The sequence below is a fragment of the Lolium perenne genome, chromosome 1 (genome assembly GCF_019359855.2).
Source record: "Lolium perenne isolate Kyuss_39 chromosome 1, Kyuss_2.0, whole genome shotgun sequence".
Classification (NCBI taxonomy): Eukaryota; Viridiplantae; Streptophyta; class Magnoliopsida; order Poales; family Poaceae; genus Lolium; species Lolium perenne.
The window spans coordinates 121,515,072-121,527,877 of NC_067244.2; the positions used below are offsets into that span (position 1 = coordinate 121,515,072).

A 12,806-nucleotide genomic window follows, 5' to 3' on the forward strand; every position below is an offset into this window, starting at 1 on the left:
TATTTGTAAGAGGTATTTCTTCTCCGCCCTCAGAAAGTCCCTAAAGATTTAAAGACTCATAAGTATCTTTAGGCATAAGACAAAACTTAGACATAATATCACAACGAGCATAAAAGATTTCACAACCTATATCAATTTTTACTGAAGGGAGCTAACTTGAGGGTTCAGAATTTATTGGAACATGATCATACTTTTCCCGAAGCATACTATAACATTCTTTCAAGCAAGTTGTATTTGTCTCAAGAGTATTTAATCTAGCATAAATGCTCACAAGGGATGAATCAAAATTACTTGGTGAGCTATATGTTGCAATCAACTTTTTTGTGGCATTAAAAGCTTGATCTCCATCACAATGAAGGAAATCTCCTCCCGGCCACTACAGTGTCCAAAGCATATATATAACAAAGAACAAGACCAAAATAAAAGCTAATAAGAAGCAGACCTAAAGTCATTTTAGGTTCTGTTTTATCATAAGAATTATTAATTCTAGACCAAGATTTCTTAAAACTCTCCTCACTCCCTTGTTTGAAAGTGAAGATCACTTCCTCAGGTGTCATAGTAACAAGATTAGACATAGAAGCAACTTCAAATATAACTAATTTTTGTGTGTTTTTTATATAATGAAGCAAACAAGACAAAATAAAATAAAGTAAGCAAAACTATAACAAAGTAAAGAGATTGGAGATGAGAGAACCCCCTTGCAGAAATCCTCTTTCTCCCCGGCAACGGCGCCAGAAAATCTTGATGGTGCTTGACGTTGACATGGGTATACCCTTCGGGTACCCATTATTAGTATACCTGGCTCGGCCCAATATGGAGAAGGCCCAAGAAGGCAACCCGAAGAAGTAGTTGACTAGGACACTTGTAAAACCCTAGGATGGTTGCATATATAAAGCTAGCTAGGGCACCCGATAGAAGGAGGGAGAAGAGAGAGACAACATAGCTCCGCTACGGCGGCACCCTGTAAACATACATATGATCATATACTAGATTGCTAGCAGCACGGGGATCCTCCACCGAGGGGACCCGAAGCTGGGTATATCATGTGCCCAAACTCGCTCCCGGAATCTCCGTCGTCGCTCTCTCCCGAAACCAAAATCTACAATACGTAGGAATTGACGAGGTGATCCCTCGTCAGACGTAGCGTAAATTTCACTGATGGGGAACCCCAAGAGGAAGGTATGATGAACACAACAACAAGTTTTCCCTCAATAAAAAATCAAGGTTTAGTCGATCAGTAGGAGAAAGGCGTGACTTCTGAAGGTGTTGCTAGCTGACTTGTGGCAGGGCGCACTACCGGCGTCAGCAACAACGTGGAACCTGCACACAACACAACCAAAATACTTTGCCTCAACTTACAGTGAGGTTGTCAATCTCGCTGGTTTTGCTGAACACAAAGGATGAAACGTATCACGTGGAAAGAGATGTTTGCAGTGTAATTAAAGAGAACAGTGCTTGCAGAAAGTAAACAAAACATGATTGCAACAGATGAATTTATCAGTGTAAAAGTAAGAACCGGAGTCCACAGTTCACTAGAGGTCTCTCCATAAAGATAAATGACATGCTGGGTGAACAAATTACAGTTGGGCAATTGACAGAATACCGACCATACATGACAAGATGATTACTATGAGATTTATTTGGGCATTACAACATAATACATAGACCGTAATCCAACTGCGTCTATGACTAATAATCCACCTTCCGGTTATCGTCGAACCCCTTCCAGTACTAATTTGCAAGCAACAGATTATCGCATTAAGCAATATGTGTAAAGTAAACAACAGAATTACACTTGGATAAAACATTGTTGTTTGCTTCCTAGTAGCAACAACACATCTACAATCTTAGAAATTATTGTCACTCTTCCAGAAAACTAGAGGCATGAACCTACTATCGAGCATAAATACTCCCTCTTAGAGTCACAAGCATTTACTTGGCCAGAGTATCTACTAGCAACGGAGAGCATGCAAGATCACAAATAACATATGACAAGTATATAATCGATCTCAACATAGTATTCAATATTCATCGGATCCCAGCAAACACACCATGTAGCATTACATAAAGATGATCTTGATCATGATAGGCAGCTCACAAGATCGAAACATGAGGCACAAATTGGAGAAGACAACCATCTAGCTACTGCTATGGACACATAGTTCAGGGATGAACTACTCACGCATCACTTCGGAAACAGGCATGTCGATGTAGAGGCCTCCGGTGATGATCTTTCCCTCCGACAGGATGCCGGAAAGAGCTTCAGAACCCTCCCGAGCTAGGGTCTGCGATGGCGGCCGCGATTGAACTTTTCATTGATGGAGGCTTGGTGTTTAGGTTTTTACCGAGATCGTGAATAAATAGGCGCAAGGGCGAGGTCGGTGGCCGCCTGGGGGCCCACACCACCCCTTGGCACGGGCCCACCCTTGGCCGCGCCATGGGGTGGTCTGGCCGCCCTGTGGCGCCTCTTCGACCCCCTCTGGACCTTGTCTTCGTTACGGCAAAATATTGACTTTGGCTTTTGTTTCGTCCAATTCCGAGAATATTTCATGTAAAACTTTTCTGAAATACTAAACACAGAAAACAGAGAACTGATGATGTGGCATCTTGCTAATAGGTTAGTGCCAGAAAATATATAAAAGTGCAACGAAGTGTAAGCAAAACATATAGGAATTGGTGTAAAACAAGCATGTAGCATCAAAAATTATAGATACGTTTGCAACGTATCAGTAGGTCAACTACAATGTTCAGCTATGATGAACATCTTCAGTGTAAGCTATATAGATGAACATGAATGTTGGTGACGGGCGTGAAACTCATTGTTTTCATATTAGATGCACCGTCTTACCCTAGTTTGCAACTATATGTTGAACACAAATAATATTTGTCTTTAGAGTTCGATGTATTGTGATTTATCTTTTCAATAACCATTGCAACTGGTTGCGCTGTAGTAATTTAACTAGAAGTTGCGTATGAACTATGCATTAGAAAGTGCCACACAAAGTTGCTCGATATGTATTTCATTGTTTCTTTGGAGTTATGTTAACAATCTTATGTTCTCTTTTAGTTTGCGTTGAAATTTTAATTTTATATTTTATCTTGATAATACCATTCTTGAAACTTGAATATTTTCTAGTTATACTTTGTTATTATGGTTTTTTTGCCTTTTTTATTTGCTTAATGCAGTTTATATATTTGGAGATGTGTGTTGCACATGCACATTTACCAGTGTAACAAATAGTCCTCGCAAATAACGTGATGACAAATGTGGTCCTATTTTCTATTTCGGGTAATTGTCGCTTTCATCTCTTAGGGCACGTACAATGTGATGATATCAACCTTCTCTTAGAGATATCACGTTAGATTTTTGCTTAGTTGGAGGAGAGAGAATGAATAGAGAGAAGGTTGTCTCCCCTTAGCTAAGGGATCATCTCTTAGGAAATAGGGGAAGACTATTTTCTCCATTATATCACATATGTCTTCCCTTAGCAACAAATTTCCTACCAAAATTTAATTATTCGTATTAATTGCTAGAGATGGCTGTAAAAGATAATACATTGTAAGACTTATATCTAATGCTTTCTCTAGCTGATGTGGCAGGGTAAGGGAAGGCATGCCTTCTCTACCATTGTACATGCACTTAGGATCACTTTTATTTTTCGTAAAGATTCAGATATTGGGCACCCGACAAACTAGCAGATGATAGCAGTTTTTTTCGTTGCGCTCTTTGAAACGAAATCTTTTTTTGAACAATCGGGTTTCCTTTTTGAGTTGTCATGATCGTGGTGACGAAGGATGCCACCTTCTCCCCATGTTTGATGAGAACAAAAGCATATTCGTTTTCGTTTGTATAATTGTGCGCCAGAAATAAATAAACTGAGACCCTATCTTATTTGCCAAGTTGACAAAAAGGTCTAAGTGACAGCAAAGGCCCCACAGTTCTCCTCGCCGTTGCTCTTTCTAGATCTTATCGCCCAAGCAATGGCCGGCCGCTTTGCCTGGGCCCAAACCCAAATAATTTTCACGGACACTTAAAACCCACGCAACATTGGACCCACTTGCAGTGACTAAGACTCGTTTGGCTAGCATTGGATCCCGGTAGCAACAGATCTCGGCGGAGTCCACCGCACGGAGCAGCTTAAATCGGCCACGGGCCACCCATTCCGCCTCGTCTCACTATCCTCCATCCCGTTGTCGTCGCCTCCTCCCGAACCACTCTCCCCATCCCCGAACTCCAGAACCGGCTCCAATGGCGGCGAAGGAACCGATGCGCGTGCTCGTCACCGGCGCCGCAGGTACGGCGCCCAGCCTCCTCCGATCCGCGCAGTTTCCGTCTCGGTCGGCTCGGATCTGGCCACGTCCTCGAGATCCGCTTATCCAGTGGGGGTTTGAGTGTGCTTTGCTAGCTAGATCTCTTCTTGCACCGCGTGATCTGATCCGTTCGTTCGTGGTTGAACTGTATTAGCTAGGAGTAGCGGACCAGTCAAGTGCGAGAGCTCACTCTGCGTCGCCTAAATTGGTTTGTTGACTCTAGTTTGACCCCAGTTGCTGTGTTTCCGCTGTTTCATAGGCTGATCTGGCGGTCTATGGTAAGGATTCGTGGGTAGACCTGGTAGTAGTCGCTTGATCCAGGAATATGGTTTATATGTTACAGATTTATTGCAACAACTGATTGTCTTGTCATGCTGTGACTCTTACTCTAGCTGCATGGCTTTAGTGCAGATCTCGGGGTAGTTGCGTGATCTGGTTAGGGATCTGAACTCACTGCTGTTCTTGATTTCATAAGCGAGAGTACTGCACCAGATCGGTGGGCACACTGTAGCTTTAAATTTTGAGAATAGTCGGTCTAGTTTAGTTTAGTTGTGTTTAGAGGGTCAATTTATCTTTTCTTGTCAGATGACCTGATAAGCTTTAGTAGTGTTATGCGTGTAAGTAGTGCTCTATTTTTGTTTAGGGTTATGCTAGTTGTACTCTGTGTATTAGCCCATTTGGTGCCTCAGTGCAATACATCAAGTGTATTTCACGGCATGGTATTGGAACCACATGCAAATACTGGTCTCTACTTGCTACCTAGCAAATCTGCGGTGCTGGCTCATCTTAGACAGCAATGTAAGATTTGGTAGGTAGCTGGTGGGTATGGTTTTGTAAGAGGCTCTGATACCATGTTGGAAAGCATGCTTAATGCATTGTGTCGATGCCCAAATGGCTACTATATTGAATATAATTTATGTAATCCTAGATGAGAGTACAGATAATCCTTACACCATTAACACTAATTCAGTTTGGCTAAGGTACAGCGCATAACCTCCTCTGTTCTGTGCAGTTCTGTATGCTTATCCTGTGGGGTTTTCAGTGTGCTTTGCTAGCTACATCTCCTCTTGCATCTTCTGATCTCATCCGTTAGTGGTTGAACTGTAGTGGCAAGTAGTAGCGTATCAGTCAAGGTGGAGAGCTCACTCACTCCTAAATTGGTTTGTTGACTGTAGTTTGACCCCGGTTGTTGTGTTTGCACGATTTGATAGGCTGATCTGATGGTCTTTGGTCAGGATTTGTGGGTAAACCTGGCAGTAGTGGCTAGTATTGTTTATATGTTACAGACTTGTTGCACTAACTGCTTGGCTTGTCATGATGGGACTTTTAGTCTAGCTGCATGGTTTTAGTGCTGATCTCGGGATAGTAGCCTGATCTGGTTAGGGACCTGAACTGACTCCTGTTCTTGATTTGATAATTGAGAGTATTGCACCAGATCGGTGGACACTCTACCTTTAAATTTTGAGAATAGTTGGTCTAATTTAGTTGTGTTTAGAGGATCGATTTATCTTTTCTTGTCACATGACCTGATGAACTTTAGTAGTGTTGTGAGTAAATGGTACTATATTTTTGTTTAGGGTTATGTTAGTTGTACTCTGTATATTAGCCCATTTGGTGCCTCAATACAATACATCAAGTATATTTGACGGCATGGTATTGGAACCACATGCAAATCCTGGTTTCTACTTGCTACCTCTCAAATCTGCGGTGCCAACTCATCTTGGTCGGCAATGTAAGATTTGGAAGGTAGCTAGTGGGTATCGTTTTGTAACTGGCTCTGATACCATGTTGGAAAGCGTGCTTAATGCATTGTGTCGATGCCCAAATGGCTATTATATTGAATATAATTTATGTAATCCTAGATGAGGGCACAAAATCTCACTTGCACTTTGTCTCAGTTTAGAGGGCACCTTTTTCTCTTCCAAATGGCGTGCCTGAGGAGGCTTAGGGCCACTTCTTTTCGTCTTCTCCAGTGGCTTCTGGGAGAAGCTTCTTCCCAGCAGCTTCTCCTAGAAGCCTGGAATCCTGGATCAGCCTTAGTATTGTTTTGTGTGTAAAATGGCATCTGTATTTAGTTCAGGGTTACTTGTATGCTGTAATGTTATAATCATGGATACTGCATGACATGGTGTCAGTACTGGTTGCGGATTCCGTGCTGCCATCTCCACTACTTAGTTCTCATTTGTTTGCCCTTAAGAGTGGTGATTGCTCCTCCTGGGACAATGGCCTTATAAGGTTTGGTTGGGTGTGGGTAGCAAGTGTGGTCTCGAAACCTGCTCTGTCTTTTTCTTACATGTTGTTTGATATGCTTAAGTTATTCTGTTGAAGCTCGGATCATGGGACGCACATGAGTTTTCTCTGATATTGCGGAAATCTTAGTAAGTAGCAGGAGCTGACTTATTTCTTTGTTGGGCAGGACAAATTGGATATGCTCTTGTTCCGATGATTGCTAGGGGAATTATGCTTGGTGCGGACCAGCCTGTTATTCTGCATATGCTGGATATTCCACCAGCTGCTGAAGCTCTTAATGGTGTTAAGATGGAGTTGGTTGATGCCGCATTTCCACTTCTCAAGGGTAAGTTGATTTCTTTAATTTATTTTTGATTTTACAGCATAACATCTCTTTCGTGAATTATTATGTTTCTTGCCGATGCTTAAACCTCCTGTTGGTGCACTACAGGAGTTGTTGCAACAACTGATGTTGTTGAGGCTTGCACTGGTGTGAATGTTGCGGTTATGGTTGGTGGATTCCCCAGGAAGGAGGGAATGGAAAGGAAGGATGTTATGTCTAAGAATGTTTCAATCTACAAATCTCAAGCATCTGCCCTTGAAGCCCATGCAGCCCCGAATTGCAAGGTATGAATTCCTGGGATATATATACACTGCACCTCTCTCTGTTTTTTCCAGAGGTAGAATGCATTCAGTTAGGTGGTGAACTGGTGATAGATTTTGTATTGAATGTGTCATAATGCATGTGATAAAATAGACGAATCCTAAGTTACAAGATTCAATTGGACACCCCACCTCCTTCACACTTGCATTTGATTCATTAAGGATCACATCAACAAAATGCAGACTAATTAAAGGACAAAACTGAGCATAGTGATGCATTTTATACTGAAACGTGTCATAAGAACATAATAAATACATTGGCCTCTAATTATACTAGTATGTTTTAGTTGGACAATCCACTCTTATCTATCACATTTGCATTCATTAAAAAGGTGCCTTTGAGGTCAAGCATATGACTCAGTTATAATGTTTCCTAGTTTTCTTCAAAAGCCTTGCAAACTTCAGTATGTTTCGCCACAGTTCTGAACTGTAGATTCAAAAAAATTGTGCTATATTTTTGCAGGTTCTGGTTGTTGCCAATCCAGCAAACACCAATGCTCTTATCTTAAAGGAGTTTGCTCCATCTATTCCTGAGAAGAACATCAGTTGTTTGACCCGCCTAGACCATAACAGGGCACTTGGTCAGATCTCTGAGAGACTTGATGTCCAAGTTAGTGATGTGAAGAATGTTATCATCTGGGGCAATCACTCTTCCAGTCAGTACCCTGATGTGAACCACGCCACCGTGAAGACTTCCAGTGGCGAGAAGCCTGTTCGCGAACTTGTTAAAGACGATGAATGGTAAACCAGAAATGCTAAAGCCATTGTTGGTGCTAATTCCATTTTCTTTACAAATAGGATTAATGGTTTAATCCCCTTTACGCAGGCTAAATGCAGGGTTCATTGCCACTGTCCAGCAGCGTGGTGCTGCAATCATCAAAGCGAGGAAGCTCTCCAGTGCTCTCTCTGCTGCCAGCTCTGCTTGTGACCACATCCGTGATTGGGTTCTCGGAACCCCTGAGGTCTGTTTCAGTCGCTCCAACCTGTTCTGTATGTTAGGCTTAGTTACGCGCCTCTGTTAACACATCTAGTTCTTCCATCACAGGGAACATTTGTTTCCATGGGTGTGTATTCTGATGGTTCATACGGTGTGCCTGCTGGGCTTATCTACTCCTTCCCAGTAACTTGCTGCGGTGGTGAATGGACAATTGTTCAAGGTGGGTGCTGACGTAACACTTTGCTTCCTAGGAACAAATTTTCGTGTTCTCACTTTTCTAATGTTCTATGGCCTGTTGACAGGGCTCCCGATCGACGAGTTCTCAAGAAAGAAGATGGATGCCACAGCCCAGGAGCTCTCGGAGGAGAAGGCTCTCGCCTACTCGTGCCTCGAGTAACTGCATACCAGGGAGCAGCTGCCGCTCTGATGTTTTGAATAAAAGGAACATTTTGGCTCCATGAAACTCATCTCCACTCAGAACAGTTGCACATCGTGGTGCCTTTAGCTGGTTTTTCCAGTGTGTATGAATGAGGCTTTTGTAGCTCTATTTTCGCCTGATGATTTACAGGACAGGATATTGGCAGGAAGATTGGAACAATTTGACGTCTGATTAAAACCAACCTCTTATTATCCCTGTGTGTATGAATGAGGCTTTTGTAGCTCTATTTTCGCCTGATGATTTACAGGACATGATATTGGCAGGAGGATTGGAACAATTTGACGCCTGATTAAAACCAACCTCTTATTATTCTTGCCTGCCTAGTTTTACATATTCTTCTATGGATGACGCTTGGACAGTGACTGCTAGTCACTGCGAAGTTTGGAAATAGAGCTACAAAATACTGTTCAAGTGATCAATTTGTGAGGGAGTGGATAAAAACTTGCATCGGCTTTAGAGCATGTTCCTCTTGCATTTTCTCTAGCTTCTGTACAGGCGGTGGCTCCAACAGTTACGAAACGTTTTGCCCTGCTCCTCTGTTTCAGGCGGTGGCAGGAGGGGGAGGGGACCTCATTCCTCCTCCGTTTTGTAGTTAGGGTTTGTCTGCGATGGTGCGTCGTTGGGGTGGTGCGAGTGGCGCCCAGACAAATAAATCTGCCTCAACTCCACTCCCACACCGGCGACGATCTTCATGGTGGCGTCTCGGAGTTGTTGGCAACGTGTGCTTGTCGATCTTTCAGGTCGGTAGTTTGGTTTTCTCGCTGTTCTTCAGATCTGGCGAGATCTGTTTCTCGACGTGTCACTCGCGTTTGTCGTTATCCACGACGGCGCTGGGGATCGGGGCGAGGTGGTTTTTCTGGAACGAAGATGTTGGTCCGGAGGTGGTGGATATGCTGTTCTTCTCCGACTTCGTCAATGGGAATACAGCACGGGGACGTCCCCCGGTCGATGTGCCACAACGACATGTGTCTCGCTGCTTGCAGCAGGCCTGTTCATCGACTCACAAAACCTCGTTGGTGATGGTACTTTTTTGGATCTTCCAATGGTGGAGGCTCGGCGTCACTTCTTGCGTCCGTCTCGGCGGCGTTGGAATTGGGCGGTGGCCGCTGGGTGTGGTGGTTGCAGGAAACCCTAGAGATCGTTTTGTATTTTTCGATCTTTTAGGATTTTATCTGCAAATTCTGGATAATTATTTTATTCCGGTTTGTCTTTTAGTTTCCACATGTGTTGCTTCATGTAACTTGATTTTCGATTAATGAAATATGTGGTTCTAAAAAAAAAAAAGCTTTTGTACAGGCAAAGCATCTTACATGTACGCTTGAGGAAAGATCGGTTTTATATCCTGGTGCATGGACGATTCCAACGCACACAATAATTTTTTTTCTGAAACGGAGGCAAAAGATTTGCCCCATTCTATTAATTAAGGAGAAAAAAGAAGTTTACAAGGTGACCCAGCGAGACTTTACGAACCGCCCACTCTCGCGGCATCAAAATACTCACATGCTTCGCCCCCGTGGCGACCCAAAGTTTTAGCTCTTTTTTAATGTTCCCGAAAACCACCGTTGGCGAGCATGTTTGTGCCTAAAAATTCTAGCGTTTCGCTCATTCCAAATCTCCCAAGAGGTGAGGAGAACAACGGACCCAAGAGCTTTCCGGTTTGGCATAGAGGCACCGGTCATGAGGCTCCACCACTCATGAAGAGACATAGCAAGCCACGTGTGGAGTTCAATGGAATATAAACCGAGCCACTCTTTGATTAGACCCCAAAGCCTTTGGGTGAAACGGCAATGAACGAAAAGATGATCGATGGACTCCGCACTCCTCATGCATAGAGGGCAATTGCCGCAATTAGGCCAACCTCTTTTTTTGCAAACGATCCGCGGTCCAAAGCCTATTTTGAAGGGCAAGCCAAGCAAAGAACTTAACTATTGGAGGTGCCCAAATCTTCCAAACGGTCCTTTTAAAATCTGAGGCAATGGTGCCAAAGAATTGTGCTTTGTAAGCTGATGCTGCCGTGTAGTGGCCATCTTCCGTGAGCGTCCAAGAAATGGAATCCTCCACATCCTCGTCAAAGTTGTAGCCATTAAGCACAGTCCAAAGATCAATAAATTGCTCCAAGTGAGCAAATGTGAGATCTCCTTCAATATGGATCATGCCAATCCAAGCATCATTTTTTGTAGCCTTGTTGATCGTCCAATTCTTTCCCTTAGACTCCGCATAGATGAGAGGGGCGAGGTCTTTAGGTTTCAAGCCATTAAGCCAAGGGGCGTCCCAAAACTTCGTCTTCTTCCCATTTCCCACAACGATATTTGTGGAAGCATAGAAAAGGTCCATGTCCACGTCCGTGCAAGGATTTCCCAAGCCAACGCAAATCTTGGCCGGGTCCGTCCATTGTAACCAAGGCCACTGCAATCTAAGGGCTCTTGCGAATTTCTCAACATTAAGCACTCCAAGCCCCCCAAGATCTTTGGGGCGGCAAACCGTCTCCCAATTAACTTTGCATTACCCTCCCGTGACTTTGTCGGTTGCCGTCCAAAGAAAGGCTCTCTCAATCTTCTTCATGTTGTCGAGAACGGGAGGCGGAATGACAAGGGGAGTTAGGTGGTAGATAGCTTGGGAGGCAATGACGGACTTGACAAGAGCGGTTCGACCGGCCATGTTAATGAATTTGCCATCCCAAGTTGGAATTTTCCCGGCCATCTTATCAATTAGAGGTTGAAAATCCACATTCTTCAATTGCCACACCGATAGTGGAAGTCCGAGGTATTTGATAGGAAATTTTTCTCTACGAATCGGAAGATCTTCAAGTATATCATCCAAGGCAACACCATGACAATGAATAGGGACAACGGAACTCTTTTGGAAGTTAGTGCAAAGGCCGGTGACCTCTCCAAAAGCCTTATCAGACGATCTATGATGTCGTCACTGAGACCTTGAACAAGGCTGGTTGCATAGAAGCCATCTCGATTGGTTATTCATAGGTGAAAGAATATGGACAGCTGGTCGATTGGCAAAGAGAAGTCTGCCGCATAATAACTCATGCTTATATACTGCAAATCAGCCAACAGGAGAGGATGCAAAGCACCTGTTTGTGTATTGTGCAATCACATTGGGTGGGCTGGTTTTCACCAGGTCGTGCCAGCAGCAAATCAAGATTTAAGCAGTTGGTGGAGACAGTGCAGGGCCTCCATTCGGGGAGCGGCTCAGCGACGACTTAACTCCCTATTGATGTTGGTGACCTGGAATATTTGGAGAGAAAGAAATGGGAGAATTTTCGGAAACAATTATAAACCCATTCAGCAAGTCATCGATCAGATCAAATCTAAGGCCCGGCTGTGGACGATTGCCAGTAGGGGTTGTCTCCTGATACCAATAGTTGTGCGTACCTAATGAAGACTAGAACGGTCATTTTCAGATGCGCACGAGTGAGGATGAAGTGCGGTGAAAACACCAGTGTTGATATGTGGGGTCAATCTAGAAGTCCCAAAGAGCTGCCAGAGGTAACAAATCTGTCCGGGAGGCGGACGAGGCGGTACACCCTCTCAATAAGCACCCCGGCAAAGATCAAAGTGAAGTTAAAATTGCACCGAGCTGCGAGGCTATTTCGATGTGAGGCGTTTAGCTTCCCACCGCAATGCCGATGTGGTTGTCGGATGGCAATTAATTTACATTCCAGTTAGAGCTCTCACCCATGCGGGAGTTACCTATCTTGTGATATTGTAAATGCCCTTTGGCATCTCTGTTATGATATTTAATATATTTGCTAGGGTTAAAAAGAGAACTTTCTCATATCAAGACATTTAGTTGCAGCTAATTAAGATGTGTCTTGATATGGTCATCTTGTGATATTGTAGATGCCCTTTGGCATCTCTGTTATGATATTTAATATATTTGCTAGGGTTAAAAAGAGAACTTTCTCATATCTAAAACTAGAAATTAGCACAATCCAAGACGTGTTCTCTTCTCATAGCCATAGAGATTTTCCATTTGACTTCCTTGTGAACCTGGAGCATTTATATGATACATGTTTGCTTAAAATAAGTATGACGCTGTAAGGTTTTTGTTTCCAATAGAAATGGAATCGTTGAGGGATCCATCTTATTAATTCTAAAAAAAAAACATTTACCATTGAGCTAGATTGTTAGACTGACATGGTCAGCAAAGAATTTGGTATATTTATTATCTAGAGGCTTTGTAGCCATAGTCTATAGACATCCTGTTTTTCTC

General features: G+C 43.3%; 1 protein-coding gene across 1 annotated transcript; it reads left to right on the plus strand.

Annotated features, from left to right (window-relative positions):
- The first annotated feature begins 4,137 nt into the window (after positions 1-4,137).
- Positions 4,138-8,770, plus strand: LOC127300519 (malate dehydrogenase, cytoplasmic). Its single transcript, XM_051330651.2, has 7 exons — positions 4,138-4,295; positions 6,728-6,886; positions 6,992-7,167; positions 7,667-7,944; positions 8,030-8,165; positions 8,249-8,360; positions 8,443-8,770. The coding sequence occupies exons 1-7, from the start codon at positions 4,250-4,252 to the stop codon at positions 8,535-8,537; spliced, it is 1,002 nt and encodes a 333-aa protein (XP_051186611.1). The 5' UTR covers positions 4,138-4,249; the 3' UTR covers positions 8,538-8,770.
- Positions 8,771-12,806: the final 4,036 nt, after the last annotated feature.